This window comes from Mercenaria mercenaria, chromosome 7 (genome assembly GCF_021730395.1).
Source record: "Mercenaria mercenaria strain notata chromosome 7, MADL_Memer_1, whole genome shotgun sequence".
In the NCBI taxonomy this organism is placed as follows: Eukaryota; Metazoa; Mollusca; class Bivalvia; order Venerida; family Veneridae; genus Mercenaria; species Mercenaria mercenaria.
In genome coordinates, this window is record NC_069367.1 from 28,917,810 (window position 1) to 28,939,704 (window position 21,895).

Genomic DNA, 21,895 nt, shown 5'->3' on the forward strand with positions numbered 1-21,895 from the left:
TGTAATCACAGAATCAGTTCAATTACTTCCCAAGGGATGTACGGGATGCTGCACGTACCAGTGTCTCTTATGATCTTAGTCCGTCCTCATTTGGCTTGATTTCGTTACATGCTTCAAAAATGACTTGCTTTAGATTTTTAAATATACTTTTCAGATTGTTGGCAAAGATTCGGCTACTTTTACAAATTTCACATTTGCGACCAGCATGGATCCAGACCAGCCTGCGTATCCGCGCAGTCTGGTTAGGATCCATGCTGTTCGCTAACGGTTTCTCTAATTGCAATAGGCTTTGAAAGCGAATAGCATGGATCCTGACCAGACTGCGCGGATGCATGCTTGGTCTGGATGCATGCATGGTCTGGATCCATGCTGGTCGCAAATGCACTATGTAGTTTTCTTTTACTTTTTACCCTTTTGACTTGTGTCTTTCGTTAAATGACAAATCCTGATGATACCCAACCCCTCAGACACTACTAGTAATTTCACAATCATTTTAGAACCTGCAACGGCATTAAATAAAGTTAATGACCCATTCTATGTGTTTCGAAGATAACGAATGCCTGTAATGACCTCATCTAGATTTATTTTACCCTAACCTTTTGAGGTGTAATTATATATTTTGTCATTAAAACGCAATAAATTATTATGCTGAGACTGGACATCAAGTAGTAAACTGCATTAGAGCGGAGAAGAAATGATGCAATAAGAAGGCAGTATACAATCGATCCAGTTGTTGTTTTATGACACCAAGTAAGGCTCAGGCTTCGTTACCATGTTTTACTGGTTGACAAAGTTATGCCCAACGTTGACTATAAGGATCTTACATGCCTGCCTGTGTAAGACGGGGTTTTCCCTACCCGAGGGACAGTGTGGAATGGAAAACCGAGCGTTAGCGAGGTTTTTTATCCATGCTGTCCCGAGGGTAGGGAAAACAGCTGTCTTACACAGGCAGACATGTTAGATCATTTTTCTTGCCTATCATGTTCAAAATAGATCGTGGAGACAAATAGGTTTGGGTATTTCCTGACATTATTTATAAAGTTTATGACGTCACAATGGTACTAGTACTATGTGACGTCACCTTAGTGCACGCTATTTTAGACAAGGTTGTTCCCTAGGGAAAGACATAGAGAATCCATCATTGGTCTTCGGTTAAGATCAGAAAATCCCAACCCGAGGGCGCACCGCTCAAGTCTTAAACGAGGCTGAGCCGAGTTTAAGACTTGAGCGGTGCGCCCTCGGGTTGGGATTTCCGATCTTCACCGAACACCAATGATGGATTCTATTTCTCACTTACCACAACAAAAACAATAAAAACAAGCATAAAAATATGAAACTACTTAAAACGCGGGAAATTGGCGTCCGTAAGCAGAAGTGACGTCGTGATATTTCAGTGACGCACAATAACAAAGTTCCGCTTTAGTTTTATCGTTTGTAACGTAACGGTACGTTCTTATCATAAAGTAATGAATTTTGAATCGAGAAATACACTATAAGGAACGGAGAGAAAAGATAAAGGTACCTGATTTTTAATTATTTTACATAAATAATATGTATATTCAGCGCATGAAGGAGTCCGTCACAGGAGTGTGGGATAACCCATGTGAGATAAGATTTTCCAGCACTTCTAAAAATAGAGATTTTTCTGTCCGATAAGTGAGAAAACAGCTGTCTTACACAGGCAGTTTTCTTGCCTATCATGTTCAAAATAGATCGTGGAGACAAATAGGGTTTTGGTATTTCCTGACATTATTTATAAAGTTTATGACGTCACAATGGTACCAGTACTATGTGACGTCACCTTAGTGCACGCTATTTTAGACAAGGGTTTTCCCTAGGGAAAGACAGGAATATCTATCCCCGGCGCGTGCTCGGATAAATGTATACTTTCCCCGCTAGGTAGGCAAGAATTTTCTATCTATTCATTTAAACATTTAGTGGCAACGCCTTTGAATAGTCGGGTTTTGCAGTGTTTATGAGCATTCATATGCAACGAAATATCCTATTCAAAACATCACTAATTTTATTGAGTATGCTAATTGTGTATGCTAATGCTAACAAACAAAATTATTTTGCAATGTTTCAGATGTTTTTTATTATTTTTCGAGGTAAGTCGCAATAAAAGATAACTTTGTAAAAACACAGTGTGGTTTCCTACCTTTTTGAGATTACGCTCTTTGGAGTTCCCTTTTCTTCCCAGCGATTTGTGTTATGAATCCTGCTTTGCTACACGTAGAACAGAGACATAATTGGCAATTATTTCATCAAATAAATTATTTTTTGTTGCTTATTCAATGTTTTATTGAATTCAATTTAATTTGATTAAAGCTCTGCACAGACATCAATTTACACAATACCTGCATGCTGGTTGAATCTATACTTTAGGGGTGTGAAACCTAATTCTATAACGCTTTAATAATGTTTCTTTAATTTCCTAATCTTTCTTTCTAATCACTTTTTAATAATTAATAATACTTAACTCTTTCTTCAGAAATGTACAAAAAGCAGATGGATACGTGTGGCTATTGCAGCAAATATCATATATTTTATACATGTACTCTTAGAACTTTGATAATAAAGATGTACATTTTACTGGTAAAAACCAAATTTGCTAAAATAGAATAAATAAATTAAAAGAATATTACATAAGGTAATAATTTGCAAATACGTTCCACGTTGCATTTTGCCTACACTTTTGTCTTGATTTTCGGAGCAGCCGTACAAACATTGGGTGGTTGTTTGATTACTCGCGCTTTGATAACTAGTCGAATTACGCTGTGAATGCAAAGCAAATTTAAGACTAAATTAGTCAGTTTTCACAATTCCTATATTTGTACAACCGATTTACACCATAAAAGACCAGAGGAGAGAGAAACATTGGAGGATTTCACGCAAAGGGATTGATGTCTTTCCACATGTGCAAGATGAAATTCTTCAAATTGCAACAATTTCCATGTTTCAATTTACATTGATCACCATTTTCAAAGAAATTTCTTGTTTAGTACTATACAGAATTTTCAATGATGTTTACAGTATTATCGCGAATTGGAATGAATTGATAAAGCATCCAGACATGGCACATTAGTTGCATTTTCTCACGAGGACACAATTCAATCATTTAATAGGACCAGCAGCTATTATACAACATAATCTTCAGCTACCATCTGTTCTTTTCTAGAAGAAACATGCAAATTATTTGCAAAAAATACATAAAAGCAATCTGTTCAGATATGCGTTTTTCCTCTTTCATGATTTGCTATTGATTTTTTGTCTAATAATCAAAATTTGATTAAGAAAACTTTCTTAAAATGTTTCCCTTTTGCTTTGTATATTCGTTCAAACGTTTAGTGATGCTAAACAGATACAGAGTAGTTTGTGGGTCAGTGTGTGCGCGCGTGTGTTCGTTTTGTTTGTTTTCATTTTTTTTTTTGGGGGGGGGGGGGGGAGCAGGTTTTCAGTCAAATAAACCAGTGTGTATATTTTTAGCTCACATGTCACAAAGTGACAGTGTGAGCTTTTGTGATCACGCAGCGTCCGTCGTCCGTCGTCCGTCCGTCCGTCCGTGCGTCCGTCCGTGCGTAAACGTTTGCTTGTGACCACTCTACAGGTCACATTTTTCATGGGATCTGTATGAAAGTTGGTCAGAGTGTTCATCTTGATGATATCTAGGTCAAGTTTGAAACTGGGTCAACTGCGGTCAAAAACTAGGTCAGTAGGTCTAAAAATAGAAAAACCTTGTGACCTCTCTAGAGGCCATATTTTTTCAATGGATCTTCATGAAAATTAGTCAGAGTGTTCACCTTGATGATATCTAGGTCAAGTTTGAAACTGGATCACGTGCCATCAAAAACTAGGTCAGTAGGTCAAATAATAGAAAAACCTTGTGACCTCTCTAGAGGCCATATTTTACATGGGATCTGTATGAAAGTTGGTCTGAATGTTCATCTTGATGATATCTAGCTCAAGTTCGAAACTGGGTCACGTGCTATCCAAAACTAGGTCAGTAGGTCTAAAAATAGAAAAACCTTGTGACCTCTCTAGAGGCCATATTTTTCAATGGATCTTCATGAAAATTGGTCTGAATGTTCATCTTAATGATATCTAAGTCAAGTTCGAAACTGGGTCATGTGTGGTCCAAAACTAGGTCATTAGGTCTAAAAATAGAAAAACCTTGTGACCTCCCTAGAGGCCATATTTTTCAATGGATCTTCATGAAAATTGGTCAGAATGTTCATCTTGATGATATCTAGGCCGTATTCGAAAGTGGGTTAAGTGCGGTCAAAAACTAGGTCAGTAGGTCTAAAAATAGAAAAACCTTGTGACCTCCCTAGAGGCCATATTTTTCAATGGATCTTCATGAAAGTTGGTCTGAATGTTTACTTTGATGATATCTTGGTCAAGTTCGAAAGTGGGTCACATGCGGTCAAAAACTAGGTCATTAGGTCTAAAAATAGAAAAACCTTGTGACCTCTCTAGAGGCCATATTTTTCAATGGATCTTCATGAAAATTAGTCAGAATGTTCACCTTGATGATATCTTGGTCAAGTTCGAAAGTGGATGACGTGTGGTCAAAAACTAGGTCATTAGGTCTAAAAATAGAAAAACCTTGTGACCTCTCTAGAGGCCATACTTTTCATGAGATCTTCATGAAAATTGGTCAGAATGTTCATCTTGATGATATCTAGGTCAAGTTCGAAACTGGGTCACGTGCCTTTAAAAACTAGGTCCTTAGGTCAATTAATAGAAAAACCTTGTGACCCCTCTAGAGGCCGTACTTTTCATGAGATCTTTATGAAAATTGGTGAGAATGTTCAATTTGATGGTATCTAGGTCAAGTTCAAAACTGGGTCAGGTGCCTTCAAAAACTAGGTCATTAGGTCAGATAATAGAAAAACCTTGTGACCTCTATAGAGGCCATATTTTTCAATGGGTCTTCATGAAACTTGGTCAGAATTTTTATCTTGATATCTAGGTCAAGTTCAAAACGGGTCACATGAGCTCAAACACTAGGTCACTATGTCAAATAATAGAAAAAAACGACGTCATAATCAGTTCAAAACTGGGTCATGTGGGGACAGGTGAGCAATTCAGGACCATCATGGTCCTCTTGTTACATTTAGCCGTAAGCGAAATGTCCAGTGCAAATTCAATGGAATATCACGCCGTACAAAGGTGACATGATTTCGCACCCACGACTTTGGTTTGACGCGACCAGGGAGCGAACCCACGTCCTCCCACACTCGTTGCGGGCGCTCTACCACTATGATACCAGGGCGATTTATTGTTGGTCAGATGCATTGCTATTCTAATGCTATTTATTAATTACAGCCGGACTGACGGTTGCATAAGGCACAACCATATTGACTCTGAAAACAATTTTGATTATTTGAAATGCGTTAAGACTTTTTCTTTAATCTAAAACAAATCAGAAACCACCCAAGCACACGTGCATTATCTTTAAATTGATAGTTGTCTTGCGCATTATTTCTTTAACTGCAAAGCTTTATGTTCTGAAATCAAGGAAATAGTTCTGCTTATTTCCCAAAGGTCATAAAAGAGAGAATAAATTGGGACATTAATCTGTCCAAAGGTTCCGTGACACTTAGCAGAAACTGTTCGATAATCTACGGCATACTGCTCACTAGCCTCTGCAAAGGCTGCGAAGTAATCTACTTTTAATCAGGTGTATAACGTACAGTTGAAACTCGATATCTCGAACTATCTTATCTCGAAATTCCGGATATCTCGAAAACATTTTCAAATCCCTGCCCCAAATACACGTGCATAACATATCATTTAAGTCGAATTTCGGTTATTTCGAAGAAAAGTGCTCGATCCTTTGAAATTCGAGATACCGAGTTTCAGCTGTCATACATGGATTACTTCCCCTGTAGCCGCTTTACATATCATTGATATTTGATTAAGGTATTCCGGAAGTTGGTGAGATTGCTACATTGTGGCCCCGACGAGGTAATTTCCAACAAGTAACCTTTGATTTTTCTTTACCCTTTTCAAGTATAAAGCGACATAGATGTATGTACGACTAAATCTAGAGGTACTGATGATGCTTTATGATTGTACAAACACAATATACGACTTAGCAAAGTGAATTTCTATTTCGTATTATTGAATGTATCTTGGTAAGGGGCGATAATAAAATGTATATAAGCAAGAACAATTCAGATCTTTGATATTTTTTTCGAAATCATTGTAATATAACCAAAGTTTGATTTAAATTTAATATTTCACACGACGATTAGGTCCCAGGTTCAGGTAAGTATCAACATGCCATTATTTATAACATAAAGTATATGGTCAAGAGTGCAGCTATAGAGGCCCACGTGCAGAGGCATAATACAGTAAACGTAAAAAACTAACCTATTTATTACACACAGTTAAGAAATGCTGGTGACCTAACCGCAAGGCCTACCAAATCGGACAGATATAAGACCAACTAAAATACGGAAATTGTAAGAGCATATCACACATAAATAGAATATACTATAGAAGGCTGGCCTGACCACCAGACCTGGAAACATAATTCGACAAAGATTTAATAGCACATAAAACTGTCAATATTCTTTTATCATCGACCTTGTCACAATCCGTTACAGCTTCTCGAGGAATATTCGACGAGTCAAGATACATGCAATGGCACCCGAAATTATAAAGAAAACGAAAACACGCAAAGAATCTTGAAATCAAGACCGGGGCGGAATATAGATGACATACTTGAAAAAAAAAACGCCGAGGATTTGAACAAATTAGATTTCAGTTGAATTGAACCAAAACAGTAACAAAATGAATCGATTGATATATGAGCCGCGTCATGAGAAAACCAACATAGTGACTTTGCGACCAGCATGGATCCAGACCAGCCTACGCATCCACGCAGTCTGGTCAGGATCCATGTTGTTCGCTTTCAAAAGCTATTGCAATTATAGAAACCGTTAGCGAACAGCATGGATCCTGACCAGACTGCGCGGATGCGCAGGCTGGTCTTGATCCATGCTGGTCGCAAAGCCACTATGTTGGTTTTCTCATGACGCGGCTCATATAATAATCTCTGAGGAGAGAATATTGATCAAAAGTCTGTTATTTCTAACCTAATATACTTTCGATAGATTGTGATTCAAACCCTACTGTGAATATACCAGTTTATAATTCAGTAATGCTTTATTCCAATTTTCTTTAAGACATTGATAAATTGGGAAGAAAATTAATTCAAGGGCTGGCGGCATATTGGATTCCTCAATGGCATAACATTTTCTAACAATGCAAAATCAATGCATTTTGCTTCGGCTATTTTGTTGTTGTTGTTTTTGAGCTGTCTTGTATAAAACGCTCAGCAAAAACACGTTATTAAGTTCTCTGCCCGAAGGAGTACGTTTTGACATGAGTATTACATTAACAGACAATCAATTTACAAAGTCATTGATTTGTTCTTTGATAAAAAAAGCTCCAGTAAATATAAAAATACGTCAGATGATGTGGAGAAAAGGGGAACGTAAGCAAACATAAACAAATACATCACACAATATATGAGCCGCGTCATGAGAAAATCAACATAGTGGCTTTGCGACCAGCATGGATCCAGACCAGCCTGCGCATCCGCGCAGTCTGGTCAGGATCCATGCTGTTCGCTAACGGTTTCACTAATTGCAATAGGCTTTGAAAGCGAACAGCATGGATCCTGACCAGACTGCGCGGATGCGCAGGCTGGTCTGGATCCATGCTGGTCGCAAAGCCACTATGTTGATTTTCTCATGGCGCGGCTCATATTTTTTTTTTTTTTGTTTAACCCGTTTTCAGCAGTATATCAGTTATATAACGGCAGGCAGTTAACCTAACCATTGGTCCTGGATTCTGTACCAGTACAAACCTGTTCTCCGCAAGTAACTACCTGAAACAACCGAGTAGTTGGCTGTGTTTTTCTTACTTCAAACATACATGCTTTGTATTTAATGCAAGTGTTTTGAAAGTTGTTACCAAAGTATTTTTTTTCGATTTGTGTACCATAACAAAATAATCTAAAAGAGAGGAGTATATCTTTTTCTTGCAAAGCACGCTAGGTTACACAATATTCATCCAAGGCATGCAATATCAAATGAAACATTAAAATCGATGGCAAACTTATAATATATCGACAGAACTTTAAATTTTAATTGCCTAGGTTCTGAGTAGACTCTATCCAGTACAGAAGCTATTAAACAAACTGGTAGAATGTCAGTTGTTTTACTCCGTTCCCCTGTTGGTTTCTCCCTACATAACTCGAAAGTCGCAGTATGACAAGAACTGGATGACCTAAACAAAACACAAAACAAAAAATATGCTGATAATTTTGTTAATTCGAGGACGAAACAAATTGTCAATTCAGAATAAAATCATGAACGTGTTTCGTTTTAATAACTGCAATGAATGACCAATAATCAGGTGCTAACCGGTAAAACGATAGCATAGAATGGTATCAGGGATGTTGCAATCAATAAGTTGCCGGCAAACACGTGATTAAAGCTCCAAAACAGGTTTTATTGCGGTAATAATATTCTTCTCAATGACGTTAATGTTTTGAATCAACACAGCTAATTACTGTTTTCCGTGAGGGTCTGTATTCTCCAGGAGTCGACAATATATTTTTTTCTACCACGTGTCTCTCTTTTTGCAACAGGAAACGTTGTTTATATGGATTTCTAATCACGATACCTGCAATTCAAACATAATTTTTTAAATGATGTGTTTAAAGAGATTAATTCAAAAATATTTAACATTTATAGCATGTGCATTGCAAAGACATGCTGTTTTGCTATGTAGATTCATATACTGTAAAGCAGAGTATTTCAAAAGAACGACATTTACAATTTTGAAAAGTTTCTAAAAGAAAAGAAGACGTTGAAAGTTAGTATTTTACTTAATAATACGTTAATGAATACTAGTAATAAAACCTGTTCTTTTTAATCTTGTACTCCAATACTTGTACTTACTATGTGAAATAATGCCAAGATCTAGGCACATTACTTTGTGACCAATAACTACATGTAATTTCTAAATGTCATTATTACTATTTCTGTTCATAACATAAGCCTAATCTTGTAGAAGACTGCCTTGTGTTACCAACATCAGTCTTCTTAATGATTTTATCAAAAGTTACAGATTTCACATTTGTTTGCTTACAACTGTCTACCATCGTGTTCTTATCAAACCAGTCTGATCACCTCGGCCTTTGTGCTTTATACGGAGAATACGGAAATACCCGATGTTTTACGATTGATATAACGACCCAACGGTTGCAGCACTGCAGCAAATAACGTATTTTACAAGTTCAACTTATTATCCATTTTTAAAAATGCGTATTGTTCTCCCCGATTTCAATACAACACGACCACAATTGTATTTGTTGTGAAGTTTTCTCTTCCTTAAAATTAATGACACGGGTACAGAGCTTTGTTGCGAGCTTTATGTTGATATATTTAATTAAGATATTCCTTTAAACATGTGGTTGTTTTGATCAGCAACATGGTTTATCGTCGTCCAAGGTTATAGCAATATCCATTAAAGTATTGTCTTTAATACCTTTCCAATGAAAATAAGCTTTCAAAGGATTAGTTTGTTATTTGTATCTATTTTGAAATAAATGGAAACATTTGCTGATTCAAGTTATTTCCGAGGGGTTTTTTATGATGTTTCTCGTCTAGAGCGATCATGATAAATCTCCGATTAACTCGGACGATTATGTAGTTCCTAATACTATTTGATTGATGTTCGGAACAAAAGTTCAGTACTCCACGTGAGTAAAATCAGACAAAACTTTGATTGCATGAAATGTTTTTAGCAACAATGAAAATCATCTTTAACATATATCATACTCTGCGGTATAGAGGTATGGCTTTTTCATTTGAATACACTTACATACAGTTGGCAACGTAGAGGGGTGGAAGACAATGTTGCCCATTTAGCATCTCTTCTCTTCATAATATAATTGTATTGTGAACAAATACATTTGTATACAGTTGGCAACGTAGAGGGGTGTAACTTAGACAAACTTGCCCATTTATCATCTCTGTTCTTCATGATATAATTGTATTGTGTATACGGTTGGCAACATATAGGGGTGTAAGTCAATGTTCCCAATTTATCATCTCTGCTGCTCATAATATAATTGTATTGTGATCAAATACATTTGTATACGGTTGGCAACGTATAGGGGTGTAAGACATTGTTGCCCATTTGGCATCTCTGCTCTTCATAATATAATTGTATTGTGAGCAAATACATTGTGTATACCGTCGGCAACGTAGAGGGGTGTAAGACAGCGTTGACCATTTAGCATCTCTGCTTTTCATAATATTGTTGTATTCAAAGTAAATACATCAACGTAGAGGGGTCCATTCATCGTTTCTCTTCGTCATATGTATGGAATTCTTAGCAAATACACTTGTATACAGTCGAGAGTGTAGTAATGCGCACAGTGGTGCACTCATTAAACCTTTAGATCTTGTCCTGAACGAAATCACGCAAATAATTTTATCTATTTTGACTAAATTTGCAAAGATGTTCTGCAGTGTAGAGAACATTTTGATCCGAGCATGCAAAACTATCTTTAAAGTTAATATAATACTAAAAGAATGTGTCTGATGCGCCTTTTAAATAATTTCAATACATTTCCCTTTTTGAAGGATGAAAATTCTCCTTTCTTCGCGTCGCTCAGTCATGAACTTTTTGATAATAATAGCTATCAAATGCAAACGAAGAGGATAGCAAAGACAGATACTTTTGAAAGAAGGGAATAACGTGTAATATGTATGTGCTACAACTAAATGAAACCGTAGCTAACCTCTTGAAAATAGTTCCAGGTTATTCGGTGTATTGATATTACTAGTATGATTTCTTCTAAGTAGCTGATAATTTCCATGTCAGTTTCAATAAGCATCTATTTTGGATTTAAACAGCCTACGCCGCCAATCATGTGATAATTCAGTGATAAATCTGCGATAGGATGATATCATGGTAAATGTGAAATGAATCTTTTAAATGAGCATCGTCACGTATCAACCTTTGGAAAAAAGAATTAATCTTTTAATGCATATTGCCTGTCAAATCGGTACTCTGCCCCCAAAACGTTTTCATACTACCAACAAATGACGCTTTTCAGTTTGTTAATCATGCTAATTCCATTAAACAACTAGTAGAAAATAGCATACAAAACATGGAGGAAATAGCATACAAAATGTATAGAAAGAAGAGAATAAATATATCCAAGAACATACACGTTAAACTGGAATTCACGTCTCTTTAATGTATTTTGCAATTTTGCTGTATTTTGATTTTTCTGTTAGCATATTTCCTGATGTGTATATGAATTTTGACAAAATGTAAACTTATAAAAATCAGTATTATACAATTTTATGAGTGAGCGCCTTTCTTATAATGACAAACTGAAATATCACTTACGAAAGGAGATTGTATGATGACTTTATGATAGCTTGATTACTCGTCTGTAAAATCAATGATATTCTTGGGGAACTATTTTTCGTAAATTTCGTAGTCGGGTCAATCCACAAGGTTTAATACTAACATAATCAATCTTCCAATTCATTTTATATATAGATGCTGAAATCCACGAATTGTCCACGAAATTTAAAGATTTCACAGTATGTCTAGTTGTCAAAAGTACATCAGGTGAAGTGCTAGTAATGTACACTTATCAAAAAGCAGTGCGTATAGATACAAAATAAAAAAATGCAATGACGTCACTGCAATGATGTAGATGATTTACTTAATATACATGCCTTTACTAAAGGTAACTTCTGGAGATGTGTTATACTCTTGCCACTTGCGAAAGTGCAGTTACTTTAATCAGAATAGAAATTTTTTTAGAATTAGAATAGAAATAGTGCTAATATTTTATTCATCTCAAAACAAACGTTTATCATTGGTCACCAGGGCAATTGTTCACTTCAAAGTACATATTTTACTGCCATCGCTTGTTTGGAAAAAATTTTGTTGTAATGTTCACAAGAAAAGTCATTTGTATTAAGGTTCTAATTAGTCAATTATTGAATACAAATTACGAATATTTCCTGATATACTGATTAACTGTAAATTGCAACTTATTTTATCCCAAAACTTTGTAACGGGGTTCTTCGTATTACAAAATCATTCACCTCTGCTTATAAACTAATTATCCGGTAATGGAACTATTTACGAATAAAAATTGCCCATTTTTCAAAGCACTGACGAACATTTACACGTTGGTCAAACGATCAAGTCGATATTATGGAAACTAGTACATTATATAATTTACTTATCGGTCAGTGTGATACGACTGGACATCAAACCAACAAAGAATATGGATTCGTTTAAATGTTCTCAAATATTTTTAATATTCAGTATGAAGTTAAATTTTACTTTGTTGGCGAGCATAGAATTGTTGATTTGATTTATACTAGAATTGCAACACTTAGCAATTTCCCCTTTCTTTTAGTTAGTGTAACCTTTGACAGATTTAAGTGATTTTATGTACCCTATGTCAAAGTACCTTTCTATTAATGAAGATGAAATTCACATCTAAGTAGGTACCCTTTAAAAATCTGATAAGAAATGTTACAGCTAGATTTTATGCTTATATATGATAAAAACATTGGACATGCACATATAAATGTAAAATATTCAGTATGAAGTAACATTGAGGTTTGAAAGTTTTTGATTTATGCTAATACTGAAACACTTAGCAATTTCCTCTAGCGTCTGGTCATTGTTAACTCTGACTAATTTTAAAATATGTACCGTATGCTAAAGTAATATTGATGACGAGTTTTACAGTTTCAAAGTAGACACCTTTTGGTAATGATATAAAAACATCAGACATGAAAGCTATTACACCGTTGTTTCTAGATAATTGAAAATGTATTTCATTTCAAATTATTTGTACTTGTTATCTGTTTGACTTTGACTTCGTTTGCAGCTGATATGTATATATGCTTATCACTGAAATGACATTAATAAGGGTATCTAATATAGAATTCGTTTCTTTTTTTCAGATGTTTTTGCATTTAAAGACAAAAGTACACTTCGTTTTTAGCTTGACTATTCGAAGAAAAGGGGAGCTATCCTACTCGCCCCGGTCTCGGCGTTAGCGTGAGCGTCACACAAATGTTAAAGTTTGCGTACCACCCCAAATATTTTCAAAGTCCATTTGGATATTTCTTTCATATTTTGCATAATTGTTTACCATCATGACCCCATTCTGTAAACATGAGCAGACAACTCTGTCAAGCATTTTGACTGAATTATGGTCCCTTTTCGACTTAGAATATGCTTTCTTGTAATGTTAAAGTTTATGTACCACCCCAAATATTTCCAAAGTCCATTGAGATAGTACTTTCATATGTTGCATACTTGTTTACCATCATGACACCAGCCCGTAAAAAGGAGGAGGCAACTCTAGCAAGCATTTTGACTGAAGTATAACCCCTTTCCGACTTAGAATATGCTTATTGTAATGTTATGTTTTACTCATAGTTTATAATATACTATCAAGCACTGAGAATAGTCGAGCGCGCTGTCAACTGACAGCTCTTGTTTATAAATGAGTTTAAGATTCAGCGACATTATTCAACGGACAATATTGGAGAAAATAATACAGAATATATAGAGGATATTTGTTTGTTTTGAGTGAAAATGTGAAAATTTACGTTGAGATGTGCATTTTGCAAGAAATTTTAATCTCAGCCCGGGAAACAGACGCGCGTAAACAGACATGACGTCAGACGTGTTGTGACGTTATAAAGACGCACACAACATAAAGTTCCATTTTATTCTATTTTTGCTGCATAACGTTATGAAATTCTCATTAAGTAAAATAATTTGAATCGAGGAGTATGCTATAAAGATTCAAGTGCAACTAAAATTTTCATCCTGTTTTAAACTAATAATTTAAAATTCATACACAATGTATGAGGGGGGCGGAGCTATATCTCTCACAGTGTGAAAATATTATAAGATTCTTTCACTGGTTATAGGTGCAGATGGGAATTTCCGGCCTCGAGGGTAACTGTTTAGGCGGTAACGAGGTTCCTATAACCAGTGACAGAATCTTTTTCTTGCATATCGATATCAAGATATAATAATAAAAATAAAATCAGTCGAACGGCTTTCTTTTTAGAACTATTTCTAATAGCAGCGTATTTAAACAAAGCGCGGAAAAACAACGTCCGTAAACAGGAAAGACGTTATGACGTTTGAAAGACAAAGACCAATGATTAGTTCCGGTTTTGTTTTATCAGTTCCAGCGTAACGTTATGAATTTTTGATAAATTAACGTGTTTTGAATCGAGAAATATACTATCAGGAACCAATAGAAACTGTCAAGTTATTGGATTTTTATTCCGTTTTTCGAAATAAAATATAAATAACTACATAAATCTTCTACATAATATGTAGTTCATAATACGTCATTTAAAGCACCAGAGTCATCTTACACCCCGGGGTGTAAGATGGATTTTTCCAGCACCGGTAAAAATACCGGAAATCCCCGTCTGGTATGCAAGAAAGATTTCATATTTTCACAGTGTGAGTGATGAGATATAGAGGATATTTGTTTGTTTTGAGTGAATATGGAATATATCTCACTGAGAAGTGAGAAAATTTCAAATATTTTAAAATGTGAAAATTTTCTCACTTCGAGGTGAGATATTCCATATTCACGAAAAACAAACAAATTTTCTTTTCATTTTATGCTCAATTACGTTGAGAAATGCATTTTGCAACTGTTTTAATCTCAGCGCGGGAAACAGACGCGCATAAACAGACATGACGTCAGACGTAATGTGACGTTATAAAGACGCATGCAACATAAAGTTCCATTTTGTTTTATATTTTGCTGCATAACGGTATGAAATTCAAAATAATTTGAATCGAGAAATATATTATAAATAACAAAGCGCGACTAGATTCTATAATTTTCTTCCTGTTTTAAGCAAATAATTTAAAATTCATACACAATATATGAGGGGGCGGAGCTCATATCTCTCACAGTGTGAAAATATAGATTTCATATTTTCACAGTGTGAGCGATGAGATATGAAAATATTTAACTGATAGAATACAGTATTTCATTAGTTAGCATAAAATAAATGAAAATATTTAACTGATAGAATACAGTATTTCATTAGTTAGCATAAAATAAATAGCAGTAAATTAATAAGACACCTTTTATTTTGCTTTGACCTGCATTTCACTGTATACTATTCAATACCCCTTTTAGCCTACTTTTCATTTTCTTGAAGCAAAGGTATGGATTCCTTGTGGAAAACAGGTCTATGACGGAGTGAAAATCTAGAAACTGTTTCAAAATGGATCGAAGTAGCTGAATTTTACGTGAAACGAAGAACATACCGTCTAAAATGAGTTATATAAATAACTAGTTTCGTAATAACGTTGAGGAAATCTGGAGCCTTAAAAGGAAAAGCTCTTTCGCATCTTCCGAATAATCTATTTTGAAAATGTCAAAAGAAAAAAAGAAAATGATGACGCAATTACCTTTGTATCTATGGAAAATTACGCTATGAGAAATGTATATGTCAATTAAAACAGGAGTAGTCTGTGGACCGTCTAGTTGTTTAAACGTCTTAGAGTTTCTTCGTTTTATCTAATCCAATTTGAAAACAAAACCAAAGACGCGAAATTTTACACTTCTTCTTCATTTTTCTTTAAATAAAAACATGCTCTCATGTATTGATGATTGTGAGGTTAAGCTTCATATGAAATACCAGTATTTTTAATAAAGAAGAATAACACTTTTTAAAAACTTTTTTCACACATTCTGTCCAAGTGCACGTTGTATACTGGTTTTTGGAAGGTGATTTGATTTATCAAAATCACCTTCTCTATGTAACCGCGCAGGATTAAATCAGGAATAAACTGTCTCACAACTATTCGTATCTATCCATTGTACAATATAGTTCAATGCGGAATAATTTACCACATCTGACGTTATTATCGTTACAGACCGGAAAATTTGGCCTGCTCTATTACCACCTTTGAGGCAGCCGTGGACTTTATCACAAACTTAAAAGTACTCATACCCGGTAAAAGATAGTTCAACATACTTTGAATATATACCATGGCGCAGTAATTTTACTGCGAATTACTATTGGCTGCATGCCTTTACTTCTCAACATTTTACTGTACAGGGAGTTTCAATGCATAACTGTATATATCACCAAAGCGCAGTATCATATTTATAATGTGATACATAACTTTAACACTTGTCACAGATCAGGGGTTTGATTCAATTTTTCGCGAGGCAATTGCACTATAAGGTGCTCTATCGTAAAACAACTTCTCTTTCCTATACTGAAGTTAAATTACTTTCCCAATTATTTAACAGTCCAGACATCGAACATCGAAATTATACGAAATGTTCCCATTAGAAATACTACTTCAAACAATTAATGTACAATACATTTTGGAAAACGGCAAAATTGTTGCTTCATAACTGTTACATCGAACATAAGAACTAATTTGATGTAGGTCTATGTTTATCTTCCCATTAAATTACTTTTTCGAACATTCACATGTTTTGACAAAACGCCAAAATTGTTGCTTCAGGACAGTTATTTAACATTTCGGACATCGAACATAAGATGTTATTCAAAATAGGTCTATGTTTATCTTTCCATTAAAATAGACTATTTTGAACATTTACAATATGCTTTGGCAAAACTAAAAAATTGTAGCTTCAGAACAGTTTAATTCAATATATATATTCTACATTTTTGAGAAATCTCCCGCTTTTAACTTCAAAGTCAAAATTCTGATAGAAGAAATAGGTCTAGCCGTTAAAACTCTTGCCTGAATTAGAAATATTGTGATTCAATATTATCATACAGAGAAAATTGTTGAGAAATAAATGAGCCATGCCATGGGAAAACCAACATAGTGGCTTTGCGGCCAGCATGGATCCAGACCAGCCTGCTCATTCGCGCAGTCCGGTCAGGATCCATGCTGTTCGCTGACAGTTTCTCTAATTGCAATAGGCTTTGAAAGCGAACAGCGTGGATCCTGACCAGACTGCGTGGATGCGCAGGCTAGTCTGGATCCATGCTGGTCGCAAACCCACTATGATGATTTTCCCATGGCGCGACTCAAATACCAAACTAATTAAATCATAATAAGTCCGAATAAAACATTATATAGAAAGATAAAGATAACGTATATTTACGCTAATTGTTTACACATGGGAAATCATTTCATGTCTGGTATCACGTACCATCAGAAATTAGGACCCAGGAGATATTACTGCAGACAAGAAGTTACAGTATCAGGCTTTGAGATTGAATTATAGATCACCTGGCGAACAGTTCTAAAACCGTTTGACGTAAATGCGTTCTAGTTCAAAGACCTACGGTTTCAGCATGGAATTCACGTTCTATAATACAGTGTAACAGTTTGACCACTTTTTTTTTTACTAAATATAAAGCGAATGCATTCATTTACCAATTTGTAGCAAAAGCTTTAGGCCTAGAGGGATGACACAAGTTTTAGAGACAATTTATAATAGTTAGTTTTATCTGAAATATACTCTTTTAGTACGCTAAGCAACAATGTACTTGAGAGTCATGTCTTAAAATTATATAAAGTATGTTAACTATTGCGCATTATTAGGATTTGCTAAGTATATCATGTTGTAATTTGACTGCAAGATCATGCAGTGTGACATGCCAGATTCAGTTTGAAATACAAATGGTATTTCACAAAGATTACTATTATTTAATTCATGATGATTACAATATTTCAATGCAATTTGCCCAAGCTTATGCTGTAGAGAGAATCATTGCCAATAATACAGCTTTCAATAAAAAACAAAACAATTTACACTTGCGTTTATTCTTAGTAACATGCACTTAACATAAAAATATAAGCATTATACAAGTTCCCATTATGTAAAATCTTTAACAGTTTCGAGTTTCTAGAACAAACGCGTGTAACTTTTAAACATTACACTTTCATGAGACGTGAGACATTGGAAATACTTTACAACATAAGGACAATGTATTAGATTTATTCCACCTTAGGTTACTGTTGCTAAGCAATGACTTGCAATGCTTGATATGACAAGACTATGGTCAGATATCATATATCGGTTTTATAAGCTGATTCTAAAACTGCTTAGTACTTCCTCTACGTATATAATATCAGGATAACTTGTAAGTTGCTCTACAATGTTGTAACTTCTTGTCATTTTTAACAAGGTTTTAATGAGTAACTTAACGGATTTAAAGCCTGAAAGGGAATTATTATATTACGCGGCTATCTTATGTCAGACGATATCATATGAAACTGCATGAAAGCACTTGGACTTTTAAAGGAAATGGAATTGTTTTTTACTGAAACGTGTGTTTCTTCCTGCTAGATTGCTACAGCTCGTGTGCTTTAAAAAAAAGTCCTTATAATAAAAAATATGAATGCTGTAATCTAGTATTACTGAAAGTTTTGAAAAAAGTTTGAACAGGAATTTGCCCGAGTATTTCGGACAAAATAAGTATATGCATCAATACCGGTATGTTAGTTTGTATTCATGAATGTAGTAAACATATTATAAGTATTTGTTTTAAGAAACGAAGTCAGGATGACGACAAAAACTACACGCGAAAATCGGACATTGTCACTCACAATAAAGCACAGATCTTGATACGAGAAAAAATAGTATAGAAAAGTGATGACAGATAAGCTAATGACAGTTTATTTTTGTTATTATTATTATCATTTTTATTAGTAAAAAAACTGTTTATATATTTTCAGGTTTAATGTCAAGATGACGTCATTACTGTACCACGTGAGCAATGTTTTGCTTCTTCTAACGATCTCAACACTTTCTGAATCTTTCCGAGTCCGACGTTCTGGTGTTGCCGGCTATGATGACCCGTATGGTTTAACTAATGCCTTTAGTGGAATGGACAGACCTAGACGGGGAGATTATAGAACTTTGTTACGGAAACGAGTTTTAGAAAATGACAATTCTTACTTTAATCCAAATGCAGGCTCAAATTTAGACATAAACCCAATGGAATATCTCCGAGCATCACGCTTCAGTGATCTAGATAGATACCTACCAGAATATGCATATCAAAGCGCAGACTCCCCGTATGAATCACTAGAGCGGTATCCCCCTCCAATGACTTATGGAGACTTTGAACGCGGTTACGGACCAAAGAAACGAACGGCGTATAAACCACACAGAGTGGTTCCACCAATCGACGAACTTCGGTCAATCTTCGGTGAAGCAGATGTCCCAATGAAACGATTAGCACCCGTGAAAAGACGAGAACCAGAAAAGGAATTAGATGAGAGCATTGAAATGGAAGAGAGTGATAAAGAGAAAAATGAAGTTGAAATAGATAAAACAGAAACAGCAAATGCATGGGGGAAACTAATCAGTGCTGCGGAGAAACTTTCAACAAACGCTGTAAATACTGAAACAAATCAAGAAACATCTAAACAAGAGGATAATGACGATGTTACAGATAAAGATTTGGAGGATGCATTGAGTGACAATGATGTCCTCGGTGACAACTTTGAAAGTGCCGATGATGAAAATAATGAAGAATTTGAATCTCCTGTGGAAAATGAGGTAGAAGACAAACAGGTACAGAGTAAATCAAAACGTGCATCCAGTGTCGGTGACTCTTCTGATTATGTTTTAGGTCTACTTAAAGAAATATCCGATTTAAAACAAAGACTTTATGCAGGAGAAATGCTCCGTAAATTGCAAGATCGAGAAAATGATTATTTGGCCAACGCTTTGAAATATGCCACAATGGATCAGATACAGGAGAGTGATCAGTTTATAATGAATGAATACAATGACATAGCCAAAGCAACAGAAACAGAAGAATTGATTCAACAGCTGTCTGGTGGTAAGTATTTTGTTAATCGAAAAATTATTTGAAACTTCAGTTCAACACAAAGCTATTACAATTTTACAATATTCATTCAAATGATCAATATATGGTTATGCAGTAATATTGTCTGAAGGTTGATCTTCCTCATGGGTGTTTTTAGAGATGTACACCTTTTCTTTTCTAAGTCGTCTCAAATTATTATGTGCTGCACTAATGCTTTTCAAATAACTTTGTACAAACATGTAGTCAACCGTTTTGAAAGTATTTGCCACTCGTTAGGCGAAACTATACTTAATGTTCTAAACACAGGCAAAGAAAATAATGCAGTTTTTATAAAATATGTATTCAGTGACGAAGATTACAAAGCTTCAGTGACTGTTTCCAAGACATGAAAATCCAGATCTGTAATTTACCCAGTATATCACGTGAAGCACAATGCATAACAACTCTAAAGTTTTGAAACCTAACTTCATGTTATGTCGCCAATAAACAGACTGATACTGTGAAACAGAATTACATGAAGTAAATCCGCATACAATTACTTATGTAAAGATGTTAACCCTTAGTCTGCTTAAGATTTATAATGGACTGGTCAATTTGGACAATACCATTTATTATTCGAAGGGGTGTTTACTGAAAATTTACTGACTGAATAGCGAACAGAGCAGACCATGATCAGCCTGCACGGATGATCTTGGACTGCACTGGTCGCGAAGGCAGAATCACTTGCCGCCAGTAGGGTAAAGGTAAAAAAACGAAACGAGTGTTTACGAACAATTCAATGAAAAATCACTTGAACCTTATTTTCATATTGATCGTTGTTTTTGCTTTATGTTTGAGGACTTTTACGAATAATGCAGTCAAATGATTATGATTCGTTATAGAAATGTGTAACGGCTTCCTAAAAATATCTAATAATGGCATATATTACTAACTGCTTAAAGTATATAGCAGTTGTGAAAATAACATAGAATGTTTTATTTATATCACTAAATGTCTCTATGAAATCCATAGGAGAATAAAACCAAAGTTTCCTAGTCCAGTATAAGTCGTCATATCCTACCCATAGTCTTATATTGCACACTCTTGCAAATTGTTCCTTTGGAATGTGAGGACTCAATTCAGGGCTTAAGATTCAGTCAGATTTATATGTTGAAGTAATCCTTAGAAACATTTTTGGTTTCGAACCAATGTTCTTTATGGAAGATGTCACATTTAATTAATCCGACCTGTGCGTTTGGGACGATGGATAAAAACGTACGGATTTATGCCTGATCAATACTTTTTTTAAATATCATACCGATATAATATGATTAAATACATTTTGATGCACAATATCGGTATAATATGATAAATACATTTTGATGCACCATACAGGTAAAGTAAGATAAATACTTTTAGATGTACTTGACCGCTACTATATGATAAATACATTTAATTCGAACATACATGACTATTATAAAATGCAGTCAGTATAATAATATAACAAATACATTTACATGCACCGTATAGGCACAATATGCAATTCAGTGAACTATATTGTGCTGTATTTTAGGCATTGAAGACCTAGATACTGAAGACGAAGAAGAAACTACAGACACTGACTTTGAGGACCTGGAGGATCTAATAGAACCAGGTGATTTTCATTACGTTGATCTACCGCCTGATTAAAATATTATGCGTCATGGATTTACGTCGATGTCATTTAAAATTCAAACTGTCCTTTCTTTCTAAACAAATAACTGGGTGCATTTTTCAAAAATTTTAATTATCCAAAAAAAAAGAAAAGAGAAAATAACTCTTTAAATGTTTCTTCATTAATTCATGAAATGATATCTTGATAAATAATAATCGAGTTGCATACGTAACGTAATGGTTTTAACACGAAATCTGAGTATTTAGGACCGAGTTCAATATCCATTAAACGATTTAGAATGCGAACAAAGACCTGGAAATGCTAAAAGGCATAAATCTCGGTCTCAATATAGCATCAA

At 34.9% G+C, this 21,895-nt stretch overlaps 1 protein-coding gene across 3 annotated transcripts in view; it reads left to right on the forward strand.

Moving 5' to 3' along the window:
* Nucleotides 1-21,895, forward strand: part of LOC123554509 (uncharacterized) — a 76,252-nt gene that overhangs the window by 40,481 nt on the left and 13,876 nt on the right. For all 3 annotated transcript variants that reach the window (XR_008371658.1, XM_053547911.1, XM_045344718.2), the window contains exons 2-3: nucleotides 18,802-19,916; nucleotides 21,457-21,537. Coding sequence is in view for 2 of the 3 variants with exons in the window: in XM_053547911.1 (XP_053403886.1) it covers nucleotides 18,802-19,916; nucleotides 21,457-21,537 (1,196 nt within the window). In the remaining variant the exon portion in view is untranslated. The remainder of the gene's footprint in view (nucleotides 1-18,801; nucleotides 19,917-21,456; nucleotides 21,538-21,895) is intronic.